The 26,494-nt window shown below is 44.0% G+C and overlaps 1 protein-coding gene across 3 annotated transcripts in view; it reads left to right on the forward strand.

Annotated features, from left to right (window-relative positions):
* The window catches only part of IL11RA (interleukin 11 receptor subunit alpha), a 183,163-nt gene that overhangs the window by 40,148 nt on the left and 116,521 nt on the right, over nucleotides 1–26,494 (forward strand). For all 3 annotated transcript variants that reach the window (XR_003853124.1, XM_029581487.1, XM_029581495.1), the window contains exons 2-4: nucleotides 15,004–15,100; nucleotides 16,654–16,714; nucleotides 19,413–19,579. Coding sequence is in view for 2 of the 3 variants with exons in the window: in XM_029581487.1 (XP_029437347.1) it covers nucleotides 15,004–15,100; nucleotides 16,654–16,714; nucleotides 19,413–19,579 (325 nt within the window). In the remaining variant the exon portion in view is untranslated. The remainder of the gene's footprint in view (nucleotides 1–15,003; nucleotides 15,101–16,653; nucleotides 16,715–19,412; nucleotides 19,580–26,494) is intronic.

Raw genomic sequence — 26,494 nt, forward strand, 5'->3', positions numbered from 1 at the left:
CCCTAGAGCCAAGAACTCGAAGAAAAGTCTTTTCAAGCCCACAACGAGTTATTCAGATCTATTATTTTCTTCCTTTTTTCAATCAGAAATTTACACATGCTGACTTCAATGTAAAAACTTGTTTACTTAGTTTTTGTTCAATGTAAAACTTCTTGTTTATTCTGTTCTATGTAAACCGCTATTTGTAGCGATAGTTACTGTTCTTTGTGAACCGGGGTGATATGTATATTATACAGGAACCTCCGGTATATAAATTATTTAAATAAATAAATAAATAAATGATTTGCATGGGGGTTGGAATAGAGGGAAATTAATGATGACGCTAGGGGTGAGGGACAGGGATGGAAAGAGAGGGATAGTGATGATGCCAGGGGGGTGGAGGCAGAGTGAAGGAGATGATGGCCAGGTGGAGGGAGATGGAAGGTGAGGATGATGGGGGTGAAGGGATAGGGAAGGTCATGATAATGCAAGTAGGTGGGGAGAAGAGGTGGTATCATCCCTGATCTCTTACAGACGAATCCCTGAAGGGAGGGATCCACTCAGGAACAAGCAGCTTCAGATGTTCCTCCAGCAGGCCAGGAAGAGAGGCCAGATCTTTTAGCCATCCCAAAAACAGATTTACTAACACCAAAAGGGTCACCCCCATTCCTTTGCTTCCTTGGAAGGTCACAGCGGGGCAGGTCTTCCATTTCCGGGGAGGTTTCCCAAAGATCTCTCCCTAAGCAAAAATCGTGGGGGGTCTCACGGTCTTTCTTCCAACAAAATGAAAACATTCCCAAAATAGTCCCAGGACAAACTACCCTTCACCTACGGAGTGGGATACAGGAGTGGCGTCCACGACCCAGCCTGAGGATCACAGGCAAGGTGGAGCCCTAGTGCCTAGGTAGGCCCAAAAATCCAAGCAAGGGAAAAAAAACAACCTCCAGACTTCATCCAAACCTCAGAACTCAACTACAGCGCCCCCAGAGCTCTCAGGAGAGAGAGCTGCTTTTAAATCCTTCTAAAGGGGACGGCCATTCCTGCGTCCTCAGAGGGAGGGGCTGTACAGAATGGTGTCTTCCCCTACTCACTAACCCACACTGAACTAGGTAAAAAAAGAAAAGGAGTCGTCCGGATCTTACTGGTAATGAGACCGGAAGGTCCACTACACATCATTAACGAAAGCTGATACTCCCAGGAATTACAGGAAACAGATCTACTCGATGGTACTTGTGACCTGGACTGGCCACGGTCGGAGACAGGACGCTGACCCTGCATGGCACTTCTCACCTTCTGTCATGAAAGTGTTACTGCTGGCCCCACAGTGCCTCGGATCGAGAGAAAAGGAGCAGGAGGAAACAAGATGTACCTCAGTGATCAGGGGACACTCCACTGTTTATGAGTTTGTACATGGGAAAGAGAGTGAAGATGGAGGAAGTTCATGTAATGAAAGTCACTATAGAAGTGAAGTGCCAGTAAAGTCAGTGGAATTTATTTTAATGGCCTGAGTGCTTTTTCCCCCCACTGTATCATTTCATTCCTCATACTCTCCAGAGCCTCTCCCTTATTAACGGCAGATGGTGTTGGGGAGGAGATGCGTTGGGGAATGGAATTATTCGCCTAAAATTTATAGCCCACTTTGATGCAGAAATTGCTAGGAAGGTCTTCGGAGAGTGCATCAGAGCCATGGCGCACATGTGGCTTGCTCCTTGTTCAAGCACGCCCAGGCCTTCATGTGGCTTTTGCTTGAATTACCCATGCAACACTTGGGTTTTGCTTTCCCCAGCATCTTAGCCTGCTCTTTCCATTTCTGGGAATTTTTGAGAGCGAGAATGATGAACACGTGGGAAATAGTTATGTTTTCAAAAGACAACCGAAAAAGAAAGGAGGGAGAATGGATCAGCTACACGCCTACAGAAATAATTCCTATGGGTAGGTATTTGGGGGTAGGGTTAGGATTATGTCTGGGGTGTGGGCTAGTGATGCATGTTATCTTGAAATTTAATGTACTACATCAACTTTGCATGATTAAGTTTGTCTAATAAGAGATCAGCCTGCAGTGAATCCAGAACGCTCCAGGGCTAATACTGCTAACCGAACTCGGCATTACTCTGGACGGTTGAAAATTCTGGTTTGACTAAAAGACGTAGGGGGTCAGTATTCAAACAGATGTAAGAGGCCAGGTCAAAGCCCTCTGAAAACTGGACAAGATAACCGGCTAAATCTTTCCATCTAAACACAAATTCTGGATGGGCAATGGGGATCTGAAAGGGCAGGGCCAGAAAGTTAAGCGTTTAGCACTGATCTCCAACTCTAGCCACCCAACTTGGCCAAAACATGGGTATTGCAAAAGCAGTTCTAAATCTGGCTAGCCAAACTCCCCTTTGCATGATTTAAAAAAAAAAAAAATTAATATATATATATATATATATATATATATATATATATATATTTATTTATTTATTTATTTATTTATTTAATGTCTCTTATATACCGATGTCCGTTTGCACATCGCATCGGTTCACAGTAAAACATGAACTTTATGGGCGAAGCCCTTACAAGGAACAGATAAATACAGTTAACTTTAGGGCATAGCCCTTAACAAAAACCAAGGAAGAAATACATTGGAGGGGGGTATTGATTTACATACTATAACCTATATATATGTATATATATATATATATATATATAAATAACTATAAACATAATATTATAACATTTCAAGGTACCAAAATCAGAGGCATTTCGTAATCCAATATTCAGGCCGAGTTCACAAGTGTGGATTGGGGTTATCCATTTCGGAAGGAGTTTATGTGATGGGGGGTGACGTAGGGTAGGCTTGCTGGAAGAGCCAGGTCTTTAGTTTTTTTTTGAAAGTGGGTGTATATGACTCCATGCGGATGTCATGAGGTAAGGAGTTCCAGATAGTGGGACCAGCTAGAGAGAAGGCTCTGCTTATGGTGGAGGAGAGTTTGAAAGCTTTAATGGGTTGGGAACGTAGGGTTCCTAGGAGAGCTGTGCGGGTGGGTCTGTTGGAGGTGCGAGGGGTGAGTGGAGGGTTGATCCAATTGAGATTGGAGTGTAGCAGACTTTTGTGGATGATGGAGAGTGCCTTATAAAGAATTCGGGAGTGTATAGGGAGCCAGTGTAGAGAGATGAGTATGGGGGTGATATGGTCCTTCTTTTTGGAGTTTGATAGAATACGAGCGGCAGCATTTTGTAAAAGTTGTAAAGGCTTGGTGTGTGAAGCGGGGATGCCAAGGAGAAGTGCGTTACAATAGTCTATTTTGGATAGAATAATAGACTGAAGTACAGTACGGAAATCCATGAAATGGAGAAGAGGTCTGAGTTTTTTTTATTGTTTGAAGCTTATAATAACATTCCTTAATGATAGAGTTAATGAATGATTTACAAGTCAGGTGATTATCTATAAGTACACCTAAATTGCGAACCTGTGTGGGGAAAGAGGAGGATGAGTGTGTAGGTGGAATGTCTGGAAGAGGTTGCTTGTTAGATATGATTAAAAGTTCAGTTTTTTTGGGATTTAAAGCTAGATGCATGTCATTAAGAAGTTGGGTGATGGAGGAAAGGCAGGATTCCCAGTTATGTAGGGCAGTTTGGAGGGAGTCGGAAAATGGGAAAATGATTTGCACATCGTCAGCATAAATGAAATGCTTGATGTGCAGGTTGGTGAGCAGGGTGGTGAGAGGAAGCATGTATATATTGAAGAGGGTAGAAGAGAGGGAGGAGCCTTGGGGAACACCCTGAGGCAGACTAATGGGGTCAGATTCTTTATTATCCACAAAGACAGTGAAGAAGCGATTTTGGAGATATGATTGTATCCAGGAGAGGGCATTGCCGGAGATCCCAATACTCCTGAGGATGTTGAGGAGGACATCGTGGTTGACTGTGTCGAACGCAGCCGAGATGTCAAGCATGGCAACCAGATAAGAGGAACCTGAGTCAGTCCCTCTGATGAGAGTATCATGAAGGGAGAGCAGTAAGGTTTCAGTACTGAGATGTTTCCTGAAACCATGTAGTGTGGGAGGGAGGATATTGTTTAGTTCAAGGTGATCAGAAAGACGAGAGTTGACTAGTTTCTCGAGGATTTTAGCTAGGAAGGGGAGGTTAGAAACAGGTCTGTAGTTAGACAAGGTAGCGGGGTCGAGATTGGGTTTTTTGAGTAGTGGTTTCACTACTGCTTGTTTTAGGAAATTTGGGACTGAGCCATGTTCTAGTGAGCAGTTCAGGATATTTGATAGAGGTTTGGCAATTACTTTGGGTATTGAAAGCAGGAGTTTCGAAGGAATAGTTTCAGAGGGATGCGATGAGGGTTTCATCCTTTTAAGGATGTTTTCTACTTCGAGGGAGGAGGAAGAGTCGAACGAGGAGAGGGAGACTGAAGCGCTAAAAGTCGGTAGGCAAATATTTAAGTTATTATTAGAGAATTGAGTTGTGATGGCGGAGACTTTATTTTTAAAAAATTGGGCTAATTCATTGCAGCGATTTTTTGAAGAGTTAGAAATTTGTTGTGTGTGGGAGGGAGAGGTGAGTTCAGCTACCATAGAGAAAAGGGCCTTGGGATTGTATTGCAAGCCATGTATTTTTTTGGCGTAGTATTCACGTTTGGTGTGAATGATGGAATTTCTATATTCATGCATGCGTTGGTAGTAGACTGTTTTATTAGAGGGGGATTGTTGTTTGCGCCAGGATCTTTCAGCAGCTCTAAGTTGTGTTTTAAGATTTCTGAGGTACGGATTGTACCAGGGTTTTCTATTTCTGTGGTTCGGGTTTACAGTTTTTGTTATTTGTGGGCAATGCTCATTGGCAATGGAGAGAGTAAAGTTGACCCAGGTGGAGAAGGCGTTTTCTGGGGAAGAGAGGTCAATTTTTTTTTCTAATTCAGCGCATGCTTGTGAGAAGGTATCAGTGGAGCAGGCTTTACGAAATTTAAAAGATAATGGCTGTCGTGGTACGGTGGTAGAACTTTGAGGAAGAATAAGTTTAGTCTGGATCAAGTAATGATCTGACCAGGGAACTGCTGTGCAAGAGGGTGGATTGCTGATGTTGATGGGGGAGTTAATAAAAATCAGATCAAGTGTGTGGCCAGCTTTGTGTGTGGGAGAGTTCACAATTTGATGGAAACCCATAGCTTCAAGGGATGATATGAAAGCTTCGCAGGCCGGGGATTGTGGGGAGGTATCAACGTGTAAATTAAAGTCACCTAGGAGAATCGTAGGTATATCATGGGATAGTGAGTTTGCAATAAATTCAATGAGTGGGGATGAGTCTTTCTCTAGAAGCCCTGGGGAGGTATAAATGAGACAGAGCTGGAGTGTGTTGGATTTGAAAAATCCAATTTCGTATTGAATTGGAAGATCGCATTTTTGGGCCAATAGTTGTAAGTCCTTTTTAACAGCTAAGAGGATGCCGCCTCCTCTCTTCTTTTTCCTAGGGATTGAGAAAACATCGTAAGTATCTAAGGGTAATTGGTTGATGAGTGGTGTGTCATGCTGTTTGAACCAGGTTTCAGTGACAGCGCATATTTCTGGTTTCGAATCAGTTAGAAAGTCATGTAGTATATGAGTTTTCTTTGTTAGTGATTGTGCGTTGAAAAGGATAATGGAAATGAGTGAGATACTAATTGCTTGAGAGCGTGTGAGTGTCTTTATGGGGATCAGCCTTCTTTTGTTGAGAGAGATCTTGTGTTTTGAGGTCAGGTGTGTGAATGAGAATGGCTGATTAGAGTGGTGTTCTGGTTGGAAGGCAACAGAGCAGTTGGTGATTAAAGGAGGCATTGTGTCCTGCAAGTGTCTTGAGGTAATAGAGTCAGGAAAGAGTGGGAAGTGAAGTATAATTGCAGCACAAGCAGGGTACAATCCAAGTGACAGGGCAAGTGCATTCAAACAACATACAAACAACATACAGGTATCAGGCATACTACTGACTGCTAATTAATAAGGTGGATTATACAGTCAAAACCTAGATAGTCGATACTTTTATCCGTTGAGAACTAGCAGACTACAATACCATTCGTGCTGCTTAGCCTTGTCTTGCTTGATCAGAGGTGTACGGTGAACTTTGCTGTCCTTTCCGGATGTGGGAAGCGTGATGAGGTGGGTGGAAAGATGTTGCCGTACTCAACGTCCATTTATATGTGGCCGCATATTATAGGAAACAAGTTACAGTGCTTTGGGGCTGTCTGAAGGGACTGCTCGAAGGGGCGCTCAAAGGGGCAGGCCATTAAAATATATATATATATATATATATATATTGTCAGGAAATCCCATCCCATCTCCCCTGCTCCCCTACCTTCTTAATAAAGAAACTTGTCCGACAGGTCCATCCCCTAATCCCGGCCCTCCCAAAGTTTTTGATTTAAAAAAAAAAAAAAAAATTAATCTTGCTGCATGGCCATCCATTACCTGGCTAACTTTCTTTTCCGATCTTTCCAGTCCAAATAAGGATAAAGGGCTGGCCTAGGGATCTCTTTCCCTTTTGGACAGGAGAAAATCGGGAGAATAGGGGAGAGGGGTTGGGACCCGCGGGGCTCACTTTTATTTTTATTTATTTATTTTTAGAGAGTATCTGCAGAGTAAGGGGTCAAGGATCTGAGCAATCTTTTTTTTTTTTTTTTTTTTAAAGATTTAAAAGGTTCTCATGCTTACGAAAAACAAACCTTTTGTTTTTAAAGAGGACCCAGCCAGCCAGGATGTCCAGCATTAACTGGCCAAATGTGGCTGGGGAACCCCAGCCACCGTAAATGCAGGCGTCAAATATTCAGCAGAAAGCCTTATAGCCGGTGAAGTTCAGCTGATTATTCAGGAAAAAGATAATTGCATAAACTAACAGTCATTGCTTTAAGCACAATGACTGGCATTTATTTTCTCCAATTAAACCCCTGCTTCTTTTCTACGATCCAAGTTATATTACTCCCCTGTTTTATTGTAACTGCATTCCTTAGCCTCCTCTTGTTTAATGTTTTATTACTACTATTATTATCATTATTCTATTATTACTAAGATCAATGTTATTTGTTGCCTCTTGTTCCTTATCCACTTGTTAATTGTAAACCGACATGATGCAATATTTATTGTGAATGCCGGTATAGAAAAACTTAAAATAAATAAATAAATAAAATAAAATAAACAGCAGACACTTAAAGTTCAACAGAACGCTCCTCGTGGGATTGTAGGATTGTGGCTCTGTCCAGGTTTAGAGGTGATTACGGCCTTTCTCTAGGTTGTGGCTGACTTATGGCTTGAGATGATGCGAGATGGCGGTGAAAGGCTCTGGGCTACGACCCTCATTCACTTCCCCCCCCTGGTCTTCAGTAAGTCACTTAGCTTTCTCTCTGTTCAGACTCTTTGGGGAAGGGACATTGAAAGCCTACGATTTGCCTTGCCCAGCGCTGCACCCATGGATGGCGCTACAGAAAGAATAAATAGTGTTTGCATAATTGCATGCCCTGCTGTGCTGCCAGAGTTTTAAGAAAATGAACAAAGTGCTTGTGTAGAGGCGATGCATTAACTATATTAACAAGTGTTATAATATGCTGAGGGAAGGGGATTGTAGTAGTCCCAAAAGCTGATACTTTTTACTAGGCTAACAAATATTATAAATGTACCACCTCCAGTCCACAGATTTTGTATACATTGATGAAGCTCCTCCAGAGGGACTCTGACAGTGTTCAGGACCTCGTTCCCAGCTGGCATAGAAACGGACCCTCTGTAGTAACACGACCCCTTTGTTGTGCAGATCAGCTGCCACTGGCTTTAGTACCTACATTGTTATCTTAATTCGTGCATCCCGTAGTGTTAACCTTTCCCCTTCCTTTCTTATCCCAATACAATCTCCATATTATAAATTTTTAATGTATTTGACAAAGGAAAAACATAATTTTTTGATTATTATGATGGTGTTTATCCTCCATAGCCTCCATAGCCTCAAAAACCTTAGCTTGTAAGCCCTTTTAGGGGATAGGGAAATATCCATTGTACCTTATTGTAAACCGACGTGATATCTCTTATTGAACGTCGGTATATAAAAATCATAAATAAATAAATGAATTGTTTTCTAGGATTCAGGAGCTGTACTGTGTGCCGAGGGCCGTTGCCAGACTTCTGGCTGTGGGTAATTGAGGAACTGAAACCTTACGATGACTAATGTTGTCCGAAGAACTACATTTGTCATTCTCTTGGTTTTACTACATTCACGGGACGTGCTTCGGTGCTACTTGCCCCTAGTCCCACGCATCTGCTCCATTGATACTTCTGGTTCTTCAGAAGAAGTTAGCTCGTGATATCACTGTCACTTATGTTGATTTCCTCATTCGCTTCGGTCTAGGTTGCGCTTTATGAGTTATGAGCAGTTTGGGTGCTGGTGGTTGAAAAGAAGGAGAAAATGAGTTAAGTTTTTTTTTTAAGCCAGAAAGACCCGTTCCGCCATCTGCTGCTACCAGAGAGAGCCAGCGAAAGAGAACTGTCATGTATGACGTAACCAGATGAGTCTCAGGGTGAATTGATCGCCTTCATAAGCTAGAAGTAGCAGCTCCCAGAATCTGCACGCAGTCAGAATCCCCTCACACTTTAAGCTACAGTCTCACACCATTAATCCCAGTAATGTTAATGCAGAAATGTATATGTTAGCAAAAGACCTGAGGGTGAATCTTGGGCACTTCTGAAGGGGGTCGAGAAGTACAACATTATTTTATTAGAGAGGCACATAGTGGTAAATAAGAATCATAATCTAATTATAGTCCTCTTATCAGTTCCTCAGAAGCACAGTTGGGCTGGAGCGTGCGAGTCTCGGAAACTTTCTTGACTCCCAGCCCCATGCTGCAGCCTCTGAGAGCACAGCTTCTCTATAATGAGCACGTGGCTGTGTAATCGCCTGTTGTACAATGAGGACGTTTTTCCATCTGGCCGATGACACTTAACACTGCACCTGTCTGCATGGAAAAAAAGTGATCACTAGAAGCTTCCTCTCTCTGCTCTCTGGGACCCAACCCCCCTTTGTCCTATAAAACAGTGCAATCGGTAGAATTTAGTGAAATCTATTGGCATTTCACACTTTATCACTCTGGCTTTTGCCTCTTGGGAAAATTACCCAAAGAGATTGTGTGTGTGCCCACTTTCTCTGCAGGTAATTTTTCAGTCAGAAACTATGCAGGTAAATTCAGATAATCAAAGCCACACATGTGGCTCCTGTCTACACCCCCTTTATTCCATGGGTAAAATTAAACAGAGCTCATACAGGTTGGTAGAAAATTCAGAACCGGCAGTTCTCTGGGTAAAATCCAACTTTACCCACGGAAAAGGCTTTGAGTTGTTACGGATGTGAGCCCTTAGGCTGTGGTGTGGTTGACGTGGCCTAGTAGGGGAACGCGCTAGGCCTACACCGACAGCTGGTGGACGTGTCGTTGCTGGAACAGGAGCTGGAGCTTCCACCTGCACCAGCCCCGTTCCCCGCGGGTTGAGCCTTCGGGTTCCAGGAGTCGTCAGGGCTTGGGTGAGTGTCCCTCAAAGTGCGGTCAGAGAGAGAGAGACCAGGTATGGATAAGTGTTCAGGCAGCGCGCAGGGAATATCCAGGTCCAGTCCAAGGGTCGAGGCAGGCAGCGAGGAGAAGACTGGGTCCAGGTCCAGGGTCAGGGCAGGCAGTAAACCAGAGATAAGTTGGAATCCAAAGCAGGGGGTCAGAACGGGAGGTCAGGCCAAGATTGGCAAAGACAAGACACCGAGAGACAAGAAAGGCAGGACTGACTAGACAAGGCAAGGAGGAACGGAGGGGAGGGCAATGAGAGCAGGTCAAGGGCACAGTTAGGCAAGGCAGGACAGCAAGAGCATAGACGGATTGGAACAAACAACGAGGCACAGGAACAGCAAGATGAAGCACGGACGGCAGGAGTGACTGTTGCTGAGGCAAGGGTTAGGAGCGCGGCTGCGCTGATGTCATCAGAGGGCATCTCCAGAGACTTTCCCGCCATGGGGCTTTGATCGTGCACGTGTGTGTCTAAGAGACTGTGGAGAGGATAGTGTCCTAGGAGTAAGTTGTTGGTGTCTTACGGTGTCGGCTGAGCGCGGCTGGTCGCAGGGCTGTCCCGCAACCGGCCAAACGTTACATGAATATTGCCCTCCCTGTATCAAATAAAGTGCATCTCATGCATATTTTTTTTTGTGGCTATCCTGACAAGCAGACTGGCTGGGTGATCCTCAAGAACTGGATTGAGAACCACTGGTGTAAAATAATGCACAAGAAGGAAGAATTTGTGAATGGAAAATAAGTTCCAGGAGCAAAGTGTGAGGCTCCGTATGGCTCAAAGAAGGTAGAGTGAGGACACCTGCCAGCGGAGGTGACAGAGGCAGAAACTGTATCAAACTTCAAGAGAGCCTGGCACGAAGGGTCCTTAGCTGTGGGGAAGCAAAGGCAAAACCAGAGATCAAGCAGGGAGGAAAACAGGCAGATGAGATGGGCTTTCTGCGGTGCACGGACTGTGTTCTTGTAGGACTTTTTCCCTTCTGGCCTTGATGGGCCGTGCTCTTCTAGAGAGCTCATGGAGGAGGGCAGCTCAGCCGTCTTTCCTTTTGTCTTTGGAAGAGTCTTGTGTCTCCCGGCTACTTGGCTATTGGAGCTGATCCAGGACGATTGCTGTCCCCCAGGACTTGGGGTTGGGAGCTTGAGGCGAAGCAGTTTTAAGGTGTTTGAGAAATATTAAAGTGGGAGAAGACGATTCCTTAGCTCTGAGGGTCCTTGGGAATTCCAAGTTTTTCCTGCTTAATTTCTTCAGCTTGTACGAGGAGTTGAAATTTGAGCTTGGAAAGCACCTGAGAACTGTCTGATTACTTGTGTTGTCTACTGGTTTAAGAAGAATTGATTCCTGCATTTTTTTTTCTACCCAGTAGGACCCAGTTGTTATCTTAATTCGAATACACTTTTGTTTGGAACACATCATTGGTGTGGACTGGATTATATTTTTGAATCTGTTAGTGGCCCTGCCTTGCCCCAGACTCACAGCACCTGCGTTCCCCCACCCTGCTGTGAGTGTGCTAGTGCTCTGCAAGACTGGAACGTGTTAACCCCCCTCCCCCAGGAAAGGTTATACTTAAGCCTGCCTTCTTCCTTTTGTCAAAGCCTGGATTCTTTGTGCATTTGCAGGATCCTCAGCTCTTCCCTGGGATTGTTACGCTCCCGTTATAGGTACTTCCATAGGGCAGCTGCTCCTGGGGTTCTGATTAGCCAGAGAGGGGAATGCATGCAGGGTTTATTTATTTATGTTCTGCTTTTCAGGCACTTCAAAGTGGATTACATTCAGGTGCTGTAGATATGGTATTTAGTATTTGCTTTTGTTAGTTCCTAAGGACTAGCGATATGATCTTAGGGCCATAAGCTGCTTTGTAACCTTGTCTTCGGGTCTTTGGAAGATTTTTTTTAGCTTGAGAAGTGATCTCTAATAATTGGCATTTTAGATTTAATGCCAAAAAATGCAGAGCAATGCCTTTTGGGGGGTGCAGAAATCAATGGGAGCGATATGTGCTGAGTGGGGAGGAGCTGATGTGCGCCAACCAGGAAGAGACCTTGGCGTGTGAGTGTCGGATGATCTCAAAGTAGCAAAACAGCGTGATAAGTTGGTGGCCAGAGCCTGGAGGATGCTTGGATGTACAGGGAGAGGCATAACCAGTAGAAGAAAAGAGGTCATTATGCCTCTTTACAGGTTGCTGGTTGAGGCTTCACCTGTGTTCAGTTCTGCAGGCTGTATCTCAGAAAGGACATAGAAAGGCCGGAGATGGTCCCGAGAAGAGCAACCAAAATGGTGCAGAGTTTGTACAGGAAGCCCTGTGAGATGAGACTGAAGGGACTTGATATGTATGCCCTAGAAGAGCAGCGGGACGGTGGGATATGAAACAGACATTTTAATACCAGAAAAGTATGAATGTACTGGAGGCCAGGTTTTTTCAGCGGATAGGAAGCTGTAGAACCAGGGGGACTATCAAGAGGTATATTTTTTTCTCAGAGAAGGAATGCCTGGATTGCCCTCCCTGAGGGGAGAGGTAGTGATGACCAGGATAAGCATGGGATGAGCACAGAGTGGTGATGATGAGGGAACTGAGTGATGCCTGCAGCCCAGGGCAGCAGTGATAGGGCTGCATTGTACTTCCTAGCTTGCATGGGGAAACCTGCCCAGAAGGAGAAGGGGGATTTGATATACTTTGGGTAAATTCACATAGAATCATTGCTGGGCAGATGGGACAGGCCTTTTGTTCTTTATCTGCCATTATTCACTATGTTATTATGTTATGTGTGGAAATGGCTGGAGCTATTTGGCTACCTATGGTTTTTCTTCTTGTGCTTCAAAAAAGAGGAATCACAAGATATTTGGGTTAAGCCTGGGTATATTGCTTGTGTCCCATTGTGATTTTTCTCCTGTGGAGATTTAGTCCTGGGCGTAATTTTATGGACAACATCATGAGAGAAATCGCTGCCTCTTACCCACAATGCTATGCACTTATTCTTTTAATGCAAGGAGAGCAGCTGGAGTTGAGTTCAGTTGAGTTGTCTTGATCCCGTCAAGGAAACTGGGAGTGAGCTTGGGGGCACAGGCGAGAAAGAAGCGCCTGAAAGGCAGGAAATTCTCCCCCCACTCGTTCTGTCACCAGTGTTTTGTAAATTAACTGAGCTTTGAGCTGGGACGTCTCTCCTAAGGGGAGAGGCCTACTTGGGCCTCTGGTTTCCCGGTGACAGGAATCGTGTTGTCAGGCTGAGGGCTTGACAGTCGTCGCGGATGACGAGGCTGGGAATGTCTTGAGCCACCCGCCTGGTAATATTTACTGTGGGATGACAGGGATTTTGCTCTCTCTCTCTCTCATGCTCTCTTTTCTCCGTCTCGCCGTCTCAGTCTTGCGTGTGCTTGCTCTGGTTTGGAGAACTTTATCGGCATGACAATTTGTCCATGGTTTTTTCCAAAGTGGTACATGTGGAAGATGGTTTTCAAAACAGTTTACGCAGATAAATAGGCGTTTACCCAGGTGAACTGGACTGGCTGAAAGTTACTTCCCCTCCCCCCCCCCCCCCCCGGCCCCCTGTGGGGATTCCACAGTGCGCACAATTTTAGTTGGGTTAAAAAGAGGCATTCTGGGTGCGGGGGAGAGGGACTTTACGTCATAGGAGGAAACCAACCTGCATGCATTGTTGGTTTTCAGTTGCACACGAGCATTTTTTATCCTCGATTGGCAGTCTACATAAATAGGAGGCGCAACTGTACACAGAACTATTATAAATTGCCCCCAAAGTGGTTAAAAATAGAGGGGGGAAAAAATCATATATAAGGCCGGTAATAACAGTAAAATGTTTTTATTTTCTTCCCTCTTTCTGTGGAAATCCCACAGAAAACTGTACAGCAGGGACTGTTTCAGACATTGGAGCACCAACGCCTAGGTGCTTAATAAAGCCCTTTAACCTTCTTTTAAATTCATGTAGCCGGCCCCTGTCTTGTGCTGTGAACACCATTCGGGGTCCCACGGGTCCAGATGAGGGGTGGGAGGGGGAGGAGAGACGATAGCCTCCAGGGCTCCTGGTGCAGACACTAAAAATAAGGCAAGAATGCCAAAAATAGTGTTCAACATAAAATCTTTACAAAAGAATCCATCCAATACTCAATTGGATTGGGGGTCCCAGCACTTACCTAGCAAAAACAATAGAAAAATACCAAATTCCCAAAATGGTAGGTCAAACTCTTAAACTGTAATCCAATCACAGAGTTCTCTGATGTCTCCCATACAAGAGTCCAACCTGTCATCTTGGATGTTTCTAGTACAAGAGCCTTTATTCTTGCTTTCCGGGTCGCTTGGGCAAAATGACCCAGCCCTTCTGGATACGGGGGAGAAGCCAGTCCTTCCGGACTGATCACAGTTCTAAATCTTCCACGGCAATCCACAGCAAAAGTCCTTCTCCTGTCCATCAAAAAAAACCTCAGGGAGTGAGGCTTTGACCCGCTGCAGTCTCCTGCTCCTCTGTACTTCTCTGCTTTGAGATCCATGGGTAATCTCCAGCTTCTCTTCCTCTCTGGCTCCTTACAGGCGCGTCTAACCCTCTGAAGAACTCCGCATGCTGCAAGGGATTATATACCCCCAGAGGTCTATCCCCTAACAAGGAGGGGTTTCGGCAAGGGGAGGATTAAAAAATGCAAACTTCCCCTTCTCCCAATACCTAATGATGGAAAAATACTGGGGATTGCGTTAGTGACGGGCAAAAAAGCCCCTGCGACATTCACAGTCAGCAAATCTGGTCTTAGCTTACATGGAAAGATTAAACGAAGAGATGTGGTCGCTGTTATTTTCTGCATATTGACGTGAACTAAGAGGCCGGCATACCTAATAGATTTGTTGATTTTGCCTAGGCCTTTGAGAGTTATCCTTTAGGTGATCAGAGGACTCCATGATTCTTAGGACAGGTCGGTCTGGTCTTGGATTTGCCCCATTGTATGCATGGAATTGTAGTCCTCTTTTACTTGTGACGGGGGAAATCTGTGCGTGCAGTGGGGCAAGAGGGAGACTGGATTGGGCCTGTCCGGTACGATGGCCATCTGGTCACTCGGTCTATGCTCCGTTCTCACAGAGAGAAGGCGGCACAGATTTTCTAATGCCGTGCAAGAGACAGACAGAAGTGAGCTGTGAATCAATAAGATACTCCTTTACTGTAGTACATTGTCCAAAGCACTTCCTTTCCCTTCTAAAAAAGCATCTAGAGGAGATGCTGCTGAGGATAATTGTTGGGATATGTAATTCCAACAAAAAAAATCCATCTTGATGTTACCCTTAATGCAGCTCTTGTACGACTTCTCTAATATCTGAACATAGGTCTTTCATCTTCCATGTAATATTATGTATGTCTGCCAAGATTGTTGTTCACAACTAAATCCAGTTTGGCCCACCTACCTCCTCGCACTTGTTTTTTGTTTAAGAGGAAGGCTCCATCTCGTGGTCTGGACTCTGAAAAGGTGTCTCTCTCTCTCTCTCTCTCGTTCTCAGATGACCAGTCTTGGATCATGCCTTGGCAGGATGATGGTGGTTCTTACGGCATCCTTGGTTTCTACTTCATTCTCCTCCTCCAGGTGGGGAGAGGAAGGTAAGAACGGGCCTTTGGTTGAAATGCTAAACAGGAGGTGAGAGGGTAACCTGCATGGAGCGCTGGGCTGACTGGATGGTCCATTTTGGTCTTTACCATTATTTATGTTAAGCGTGTTCTGCTCGGACAGTGAATGGATACTACCTCACCCTCTTGTCACTCTGTCACGCTCTCATTTCCCCCAGACACACACTATCACTCTCTTATTTTATCGCATACTCTGCCATTCCTCCAGACACGTGGTCTCACCCTCGTTCCCTCTGTCACTCTCCTATGGCATTGCACACTGCCACTCTTTCGCCATTCTCTGTCAGCATTCACTCACACTGTGTCGCTTTCATTCTCCCACACTTCACTTGCAAGCTCCCGTTCCTCCTCCTCATCTGCCACTCTCATCCTCTGACTCGCACTCTGTCACCACTCTCTCACAAACTTGGTTAATTTTAGTTTTGTCACTTTCCCTTCTCTCCCACGCATTGTGACGTTTCCGTCACTCCTCATTCCCTCACTTGTTCTCGTTTCTTTTTTATACACCCAGATTATTCTCGCTGATGCACACAATTTACTCTCTCACACATCCTGTCATTCCATTATCTCTCATGCGCTGTCACTCATCAACTAAAGGAAGCAGCCTGGAGAAAATCCCAGCTTGGGAATTGAAATATTGGTAATAAATGTCACCATTTTTGCCATGGACCTGAGGTGTATGGGTCTGATTTTTATTGTATACATGGACAGACGGGCAACCCTGTTTGCCTTTGTTGGGAAACTTTGTGGCATGTTATCACAAACTTCTAGTCCAGCCCTGGCTTTATAGCTCCTATTGCAATGTACTACTTTGACTTTGATAGGAAGGAAGATAGAATACCAGCATATTCCCTCTCTTCCCTTCCCCTCCTCCTAAATCTCTGGTATTTAACAAGTCCTAGACTATTTGTGCCTTGGAAAACGACACATACTCCCAAACAGTTTGCTGGTTGGTGTCCGTGCACTGAATTCTGGGATGGTCAACTCTTCACTGCTAAGCCCACTTCTTCCTTCTTTTTTAAAGCATACAGGTCTGCCTCTCAAGGGCCGCAAGCAGGTTGGGTTTTCAGGATGTCCCCCAATGAACATGGAAGAGAGAGATCTGCATATGCACTGCCTCCGTTGCAAATCTATCTCATGCATGCTCATTAGGAATATCCTGAAAATTCGACTTATTTGTGGCCCTCAAGAGCTCGGAGTGAATATCACTCTCATAAGGTACTGTTATCTTTGATATTATTGCACATCTCGGCGTTTGCCAGTGAGAGACACAAACACCAATCCTTGTGTCTTGAAAGGTCGCCCTTCCGATTGGTTAGAGGTGTATTTTGAAATCTATTTTTGTAAATAACATAAGTTTGCAAGAATGCCAGCACTTCAGCCAGTAATCTCCGGATAATGTGCTCCATAGAACAAAGGGTAAATGCAGACTCTAATTTTGCCATAAGGCTGAGAAGCCCTTACTCTTCACGGAACGGAACAGTGGCACCATTGATTCCCCATTGGCTCTTTGCTTAATATTTCAGGAGTTGAATATCGCCAGCTGGGAACCAGCATCACCTTACCCTGTGAGAGAGCTAACGGCAGGTAAGGCATCCCACGAAGACCAACCCAGGTACAAGGTGCGCTCCAGACTATCCCATTGTGTTAGTGTAGTAATAAAATACCAGCATCAATCGCATTCATAATGATCTAAGACTATGACAGTGCTATACTATGGTGTATCAAATGCATTGTAACATTATGCTATGGGATGCCGAATCCATAATAATAACAACATTAAATTAGCATTACAGTCCATTAAAGTGTAACCCATTTCTGGGCTCTTTGCTTGGATGAGGAGTCCACACTCAGTATATGGTCTAAGCCCCTGACTCAGTCTCCCTGCTCCCCATTGTAAATTCGCTGTTGGGGGGAGGATTAACCTCTAAGGCATTGACTTTGTCTTTATTCTGGGGTGTAGTAAATAATTTGGACTCCTTACTGCTGTTCCAACATATCTTTTTATTGGCTCTCTTCTTCAGAGGAAATAATCTGACACCATGCACATTTCTTTCTTGTTGCATCCATAACATATAACTGAAGCACTAAATACAATTGTGTGTCCTCTTGACTTTTTCCTGGTGTCCCCTCTGTAACCTCCTGGAGTTCAGGGCAGCCCCTGTGCTAGTTTGCAAGGTTCCTTCCTTCTACGGAGGTTTCCCTTTGATACCCGGGATCCATTCTTGATACTGAAACTCAACTCCATGTCTCTCTGCCTTAGTGTACTTTGTGGTCACCTCATATTGTCTCCACTCAGTGAGCGTCAGATGACTACAGGTTCAGTTTTCTTCGCCTTCCGATGCTGCACTGAACTGGCGCTCACTCTTCTAAAGAATTTCTAACGCTGAAGTCTCTCAGACTGAGTGACAGAAAGGTGAACTGAATGGGGTAACCTCCAGTCACTAAAAACAGGGATTAATATTCCATGGGCCAGTGAGCAGACTTTATTTATTTATTTATTTAAGGTTTTTATCTACTGACATTTGTAGGTATATCATGCTGGTTTACATAGAACAGTATTAACAGGAAAGAGAAATTACATGAAACAGGGGCATTGATAACAAATGAGTTGAGGGAACTCAAGAGATATAGTAAATCTCCGCCCACTCTATAATCAATTATCTCCACTATCGTTTTTACATGTTTGAATTATAATCTGTCCTTTCTCTTCCTTCCCCGCCAAGTTCTAATTACCCTGTTATATGTAACTGCATTTTCCGCACCATTGTTTTAGTTTATGTTTCACAATGCACCCCTGTTTTATGTGAACCAGCATGATGTGACTGCGATCTCGAATGCCGGTATATAAAAACCTGAAATAAATAAATAAATAAATGCAACAAGGTAACAATATAACTCAAAAAGATAACAATATAACTCTACAAAATAACAACAATATAACACAAAAGGATGACCATATAATTCAAGAGATATAGTAAATGCAACAAGATAACACTATTTTATTTTATTTATTTATTTATTTATTTATGAGAGCAAAAAAGAAACAACTGTGGTGTTACAAGACACTAAAGTAGGCATCGAACATAGTATCGAGAATGAAGACAGATTGGTTAAGAGTAAGCTTGTTTGAAGAGCTTACCCGGCTAAGTTTTATCTGGATATCAGTACTACCTGCACAACTGTTTTAGTCATGGCCCATGAGAAAGTCTCCTGCCCTGCTTCTTTATATCCGGCTAAAAGGAAGGCTCGGCTATTCTGCCGAGCCTTCCCTGCCAATAGCCCAACAGCCTGATTTAGAATTATCATGCCTCCCTCCCATTTTCCATTGTAAATAGTATTTTATTTATTGTATATAGTAATCTATCTTCGTTCTCCCCCTCTTTTTTTCCTTCTCCCAGTTAAGGCAACCTTGTTAGAATCTAACTTTTATGCTCCTTCAAATTGTCACTTGTTATATGGTTGGTTATAGTTCTGCTTCGTTCGATGTAAACCGAGTTGATTTGATCTGTATCAAGAAAGTCGGTATATAAAAGCCTTAAATAAATAAATAAATAAATAAAAATTACCCTTCTCCCGCTTTCTCGCAGAGCTCTGAACGGGGACCCATCGTGCATGGCCCTCTCTTTTTTTCTTTACCTGGTGCTCCTTAAACCTGCCATGCAAGGTGGAGGCGGTGGGTCCCTGTTTGGAGACCTTGGTGACGCCACAGCGAGAGATGCTTGGGAAGGAACAGACAGGAGTGAACCCGTGCGTCTCTGCAGACCAAACTCTGGACTTAATTCTTGGTCCTAGAGATTAAAATCTGAGAGCAATATTGAATGGCTTTGTGTGGATAACGTTTTATTTTTTTAGTTACCCTCATAAAACCCAGTGTTTGTGAATATATTCCCCCACCTATGTACATTTTGTGCGGACTACATTGGGTGCACAAACTTTATCCATGCAAAAAAAGTGACGCCGATGGAGGGATTCTTGGAGGGGAGGAGGGCTTTAGCCAGTGAGCTCATGTAGTAAGCCCCCTCTGGCTAAAGTTGCACTTGTGAGTCTGGTTGGAGCGATTGCTGTCTTACTTTCAATTTTTTCTGCCTGTATTCAGCGGCAGACTTAACTTGGCAAGGTGCCGCTTGATATCGGTAAAGTTGCATGCATTGCTTTTCACCCAGATAAATTGCTGCTTGTCGGCTGTCTGAACTTTGACCCACGAGCGCTTTGATCACAAAGGCCCCAGCGCCTTCCTTAATGTGGTATTGTAATAGGAGGTTTTTGTTCTTGCTCTTGACAGTTCGCTGGTGGAATGGAGGTTTAACGGGGCTCCCCACATCCCGCAGAGCTCCTACACTCAGTTGGCAAACCTGACCCTGTTAAACGTGGATCTCTCCGCCGTGGGAAACTATAGCTGCCACGATGACAGCGGACGGCTCCTGAGCGCTGTCTTTCTCCGACTGGGGCGTAAGTCAGATTTCCTCAATCACCTTTACCGTCGCCCCCCCCCACCTCCGCTCATAATCTTGATTAACCGTTATCCTTAATCCAGATCTTTAATATCTGGACATAGGACCTTCATCCAGGTACTGTTACCCATGTCTGCCACTGTCTTGACCAGGGGTGGGCAATTCCAGTCCTCGAGGGCCACAAACCTGTCGAGGTTTTAGGATATCCCTAATGAATATGCATGACATAGATTTGCATACAACTGAGGCAGAGTGCATGCAAATCTCTCTCATGCATATTCATTAGGGATATCCTGAAAACCAGACTGGTTTGTGGCCCTCGAGGACCGGAACTGCCCACCCCTGGTCTTGACTCTGCCTCTGCCGAGATCATTATTCATAACTGGATCACTACTACTACATCTCTTCCCTGTAGGTTTCCCAAATCTCCTGGTAGCAGTGCATTCAGAATCCTACTGCTCGCCTCCTCATCCATTCCAATAAACAGGCCTTTTGGACACGCGTTTTCGATGTCCTAGCTTTACCCCTTATTCAGTAAAGGGTAATAGCGCGTCGAAAATGCGTGGCCAACCCTCCCGAAACTAATAGCGCCCGCAACATGCAAATGCATGTTGATGGCCCTATTAGTTATTCCCGTGCAATTCAGTAAGTAAAATGTGCAGTCAAGCCGCACATTTTACTTTCAGAAATTAGCGTCTACCCAAAGGTAGGCGTTAATTTCTGCCAGCACCGGGAAAGTGCACAGAAAAGCAGTAAAAACTGCTTTTCTGTGCACCCTCCAACTTAATATCGTAGCGATATTAAGTCGGAGGTCCCGAAAGTTAAAAATAATTAAAATAATAAAAAAAAAAATTTTAAATCGGCTCGTGGGTTGAAAACCGGACGCTCAATTTTGCTGGCGTCCGGTTTCCGAACCCGTGGCGTTCAGCGGGTTTGAGAACTGATGCCGGCAAAATTGAGCGTCGGCCGTCAAACCCGCTGACAGCCGCCGCTTCTGTCAAAAAAAGAGGCGCTAGGGACGCGCTAGTGTCCCTAGCGCCTCTTTTTACCGCGGGCCCTAATTTAAATAAATTAAGTTACTGAACCGTGCGCACAGGAGAGTGGCCTGTGCGCGTGCCGGGAGAGCGGGCGCTTGCCTGCTCTCCCGCGATTTTTACTGTATCGGCCCGAAAGTGAGGCCCCCCACATCAACCCAGTTCTTGGGGGGAACTCTGTGTTTATTCCTGTCACTTTTCAAAGTCCAATTTAATATTCCCTGGGCACTTTATCCTCTCACTTTATTTCTGTTTGGTGTTTTGTCTTTTCCAGCACAGCTGGAAGCCAATCTTTTTCTTTTGCTATGGCTTCTGTCTCTGGAATGAACTACCAGTGCCTCCTCACGCTCTCTCCCTCCCTCTCTTCCTTATAACCCAAGGGTTCACCTCTCTGTCCCGCCCCTGAGTGCTAATTCTAATCTACTCTGCTTAAAACATATTTATGTTGCGTTTTTCCGTATTGTGTGTATCTGTTGTGAAGCTTGCACACCGTTTGGATAAGATGGTATGAAAGCTGTTGTATAAGACAGTATTGTACTGTATTGTGTCGTGTGGTTATACTTGTGGGTTGCTCAGGATGTACTATGGTCTGACCAAGCTTGACGCGAGCCAAACATAACCTCTACCATGTTCTTTGCTTTTTTTTTTTTTACCATCAAGCCACATAATTGTTTAGAGAAATCATTTATTGCTTGAACACTCTAAATAAGCAAAGCTATGATTTTTGACTCTTAAGTTCACTTCATTTTGCTTTAATGACATGAAAAAAACCACATGTATTGTTAAAAACAGTCCAGAATCTTAATACAGTATGGTAAAAGAATGTGTGTGGTATTCAGTTACTACAGGTATAGTCGGGCACAACTGTGTATTATCTTTTAATGTGTTCCAAGCCACGTTTGATGGTCCCGTTTGTCTGATGGAGCGGGTTACAAGTGAAAGATTGGGTTAGAGTTCCTAGGTGTGATAGCATGGCATGATCCCTGGCTTCAGGGAGGTATCCCAGAGGACGGAAACCCCAGCAGGATTCCAGTTTTCAACAGAAAGGCACTTCTGTTCTTCAGAAAGACAGCAAAAAGCCTGCTTACCTCAGTAGTGCTACATCAAAAACCAAGCATTCACATGTATAGGATTCTGACATTAGTTCTTGAAGCCTCTTCCTTTCCTTCTGGGCCCTGTTTGATCTTTCCTGAGCCTGGGATTTTATTCCTCTCCCCTGGGAAATGCGCTGTGGCCTGGATTCCCACTCTGGGCATTTAAGGTGGACCAGGCTAGGTAGCTGGGCCCCAGTCCTTTTAAGCTGTTCCCGAATTCCAGTCTATAAACCCTTTCACTCTAGGTCAGGGGTGGCTGCCTCTGGTCCTCAGGAGCCACAGACAGGCCGGGTTTTCAGGATATCAGCAATGAATATGCATGAGACAGATTTGCATGCACTGCTTCCCTTGTCTGCAGATCTATCTCATACATATTCATTGTTGCTATCCTAAAAACCTGGCCTGTTTGAGGCTCTCAAGGACCGGAGTCGGCCACCCCTGCTCTAGGGCTGTGATCTTAAATCTCTCATATTTCCTCTCCAGGCTTTTTGTGCCATTTCTTTCTGTAGCTCATCCCTCCCTCTGCTCTTTTCTCTTCTCCTTCCTTTCTTCACACAGCTCATCTTTGCATTATTTCTTTCTTCCTACTGACTGCCTGTCTTCTTTCTCTCTTTGCTTGTCACACCTCTCCCTCTCTTTTTTTTTTCTCATTGCCTGATCTCTGTTATTCTCTGCTTCCAGTTGCTCCCTCTGCTCCTGCTGTTCCTATCATAGTGCGGCAGTGGGAGCCATCGCTTCTCTCGTAGGCACGGTGAGTGCTTGGAGCATTCCCGGGGTGGGAACAAAAGTTTCTTTGGTGCTTGTCATGATCCAAATCGCCGAGAAAATGAATGTATTTTTTTAAAGTGTCGTGTTCTTCCTTTTGAGGTGTTTAGCATAACCTGTAAGGTCTACGGCATGAGCTTGAACACCAAGAAGATGAAACTTATGATGATTGGCATAAACACTACCAACATTATAGAAATAAATTCTGTTGGAACAAAACGTCAACAAGTTCAAGAATATAAATATCTAAGTAGTTGGATTACAGAAGATGTAATGTACCTAACAGAAATAAAAGAGAATTGGAGAATGCAAAAATAAACCTTTGGGATTATAGTTTTTAGGAACGTTAAATGTAACGCTAAAGAAAAAGCTACTGAGTACAGACATCTTCTCAAGGGTAGGATAAGGACGTGAAACATGGACTTATAATAAAGAGGTGATGAAGAAAACACAGGCACTGGAAATCTTGTGTAATATTTAATTCTAATTATTAACTGGAAGTTGTGTGTGGGGAGGGGAGGGGCTGCATCCATCCAAAACCGGAATTAACTTATTCTTTCCAGAACTGGAACTGAGTTTTCAACCAATATTCGAACATCTCTGTTGAACTCAAACCGGAACCGAACCAGAAAAAAAGATTGCGGTTACCGGGTTCAGAAGAAAGTCAGCTGGTGTGGTCCACTGCGGAAACTGGACTGCATCTTGGGGAGGAAAGGACCCAGCCTATGTGCAGCTGCAGAGGGGGAGAGAGAGAGATCCTTCCAAGACCTGGCTGTCTACCACCTGCTGCGTCTGTCTCCACTTCCCCTGCTGCTGTCCCTTCTGGACCCTGGTGCTGGCAGAAGAAGCTGCCAGAAACTAAGGTTGAAGCGAGATGGGGGACATCTGAAGGAGTTAGGAACACAGGGAGGGAGATGTCAGCAGGAGAAGGCAGACAAGGAATGGGAAATTTCAGAGGGAGGCAGTAGGTAGAAGAGACTTTGTGACCAGGAGTTCTTGGAAGGAGGAAGGGAGAGGTAGCCCAGGGAGTTTTGGAGAATTATTTTGTGGGACATTTCAAGAGAGATTTGAAGGAAATGATGTTTAAGAGGGAACACAGAGAATAAATTACATTGAGTGAATTACCCAGAGTTATCATGAGCCAGGAAAGGAAGCTGTAAGTTTAGGTCAAAGGATAGAAGCATTGCGCAGGGAGTCTTTCTTGAAACTGTAAGGTGTGTGTGGGGCAAGGGAAGGGTTATTTGAAAAATGTACCCAGAAGAGATTGCCCAGTGGTTTAGGCAAGGAAGGAAGACTTCGCTCAGGAGCAGGACTGGGAAGCTGGTACCAGCGGCATCTTCACTCTGTCTGCAACTGCTTGTCATCTTTCCTCCTGCTTACTGCCCAAGAGATGGCAGAATTCCATTTTCAGCGTGGGGAGGGTCCAAGTTTTTCCTGTCAGGAGGTTTTTTTTTTAATTTGGTTCAACTAAAAATAAATCTTTGTCAGCTGTTCAGTAGTGATGCAGAAAAAACCATGAAAACAACCTGGAAAGGCACTTACCTAGAACAATATGCTCAACTTTCACTTTTAAAAAGGAAGAAAGAAGTCTTTAGCAGTGAATTACAGAAGAAATAGGCTAACCAAACTACTTCATTAGAAACGAATAGGAGCAGATGCTAATGAATCAAAACTTGTAGATGCGTGTGTGGAGCTTGTAACATATCATGGAAGGCCATTTATTTTAATGGAGGAATCAGGATTTAGAATAATTGATCTCATCCAAGGGAAGTTGGTAATCAATGCCCAAAATCTGAGACACAGAGTGAAAGTAGTTGTAACCAGTTTACAGGAATAAAGTAAAAAAAAAAATAGGCTGCTTTGCTTGAAGCTGGATTGTGTGACCCGAATGGATAGAATGATCCTTGGAATAAACATTCAGTTTATTGTTCTGAGGACTTTTGAATGAGGAATGTTAAAGAGAGGCACACCTCCTGAGCACCTGAAAATGTTGGTATTAAACATTTCAGGTATATGCTACAACAGTAGGTGACGGATCAAACATGGTCAAAATGGGAGGATGTGACGTCATTGGCCGCCTGAATCTGTGCTCCGGTTCCCCCTGAGCATAATCTATCATGAGCAATCAGCATTGGCTGCTAAGTAACTCCTTTCTGTTTATATAAGGAAGTTGGAAGACCTTAAGATGGCAAATAAGAAAAAAAAAAAATCAATGGACTTTTAAACAGGTTTCGTTTATTGACGCGAACTCGGAGGTCGGTGAGTATGGCAGTGCGGAGGAGACCACAAGCCTAACTCCACTGGAAACTGACTCCAGGCAGAGTTAACACTCGCTGCAAGCAGCGGTTGGTGATGTTCCGACACGGTCAGAATTCAGAGCGTAGTTTTGCAAATTAAGGATGAAATATTACAAGCTAGAGATCTTAAATATGATGTCTGAATTACAAGAGGAGATGTCTGACCTTGGTAGGCGAGTGGAAGAGAATGACACTCGCTTGGATGTACAAAGCTAACTAGATCGAGATGTTGCAGAGCCAAGGTAAAAAATTATCTGCGAATGATGTGGAGCATGGCGAAAAGCTGGAAGACTTTGAAAATAGGTTCCAGCATTGCAATCTCCACTTCAGGGGTGTACCAGAAACACATGAAATTGTGGACTGTAAAAAAAAAAAAAAAAGATCCGCGATATATGTGCAGTATTGCTGAAAGCTGGAGCAATAGAGGAGGAGGGTGTGACCACTGCAACGGTGGAGACTGAGCGAGCACATCGTGCAATGGGTCAGAGACTTGTGAATCGGGCCAGAAATGCTCTGAAGGGTCAGATCTTCTCTGTAGCCTGGCGACAAATATCTTGTGTCTGGGAAGGGCCTACGATTGCCGTTTCAGCTGACTTATCAATCACATTGTGCAAACGTATGGAGTTTAAAGACATAACAGCTACTCTATAGAAAGAGGATATTCGCTATTGAGGGTTATACCCTTTTGGGAATGTGCTAACAATCAATGGTTCAACACTGAGGCTGAAAACAGTGATGGAGGCGAAAGCGGTTTTGAAGGACACTGGTTTCACAATCAAGAGCACTATTTCAGGGGCTAGTGCTGCAACTGCCATGAAAGAAGCCTAACCTATTGGCAACGGGTTGGTATGGGGGACAGAAGATTAAGGCGTCAGCCTGGAGGAACACCTTGATCGAAAGATGCTGGCAGTCGAGGACTCTTGTTCTTTATTTTCAAGGAGACACTATGCTCACTATAAAGGATTATCTGACAGAATGGGTTTACTTGTTGATAAAGAGAGTTGATATTCCTTCTATATGCAGATTGCATTTGAAATTAGTTGCCGTGATGTAGATTAGCAACTATATGTGGTTTCTTGTTGGGCATGACTTCCTTTAAAATCTCACAAAGGTTGAGATTCTCATGGGGTATTTGGAAACATTCTGGCTGATGTTCGTACCTCCAGACAGAGGAGAGGATCTGCTTTGGATGGTTGGCAGATCTTTAAGAGTGGGAATGTTGGATGGGAGGGGGATGTGGGGGTTGGGATATTATTCTGGGTATGATTGTTAACTTGGATATTATTCTATGGGTGGATTTTATTTGTATTTAAAGTGGGTTTGTTTGCATTAAAAGTGGATTGGTTTTGGTAACATTATGTGGATAGCTAATTCAGGTGGTTATAATGGCAACATTTTTCATCCTTTCTCTTATTTTATTTATTTATATACCATCATTTTGGTTTACAATCACAGTGGTTTATAAGGTAAATATACATAAAATAAAAGCAACAAAAAACGTAAGTAGATATGAAGGAGTTAAATACCTACCGAAAGCGCCAGCTTCATAATAAGGAAATGGCAGCATTGAATGCAGCCATAGTTTTAATCTAAGAGACTCATTTAAAAAAGAGGTAGGAGCATTTAATGAGTGTGAATAACTGCCCACAAGAGTTCTTTGCTGCCGCCACCAGGGACGACAAATATGTGAGGGTAGGAATTTTATTTGCAAAACACTTTTATT

This window comes from Rhinatrema bivittatum, chromosome 1 (assembly GCF_901001135.1).
Source record: "Rhinatrema bivittatum chromosome 1, aRhiBiv1.1, whole genome shotgun sequence".
Taxonomy (NCBI): Eukaryota; Metazoa; Chordata; class Amphibia; order Gymnophiona; family Rhinatrematidae; genus Rhinatrema; species Rhinatrema bivittatum.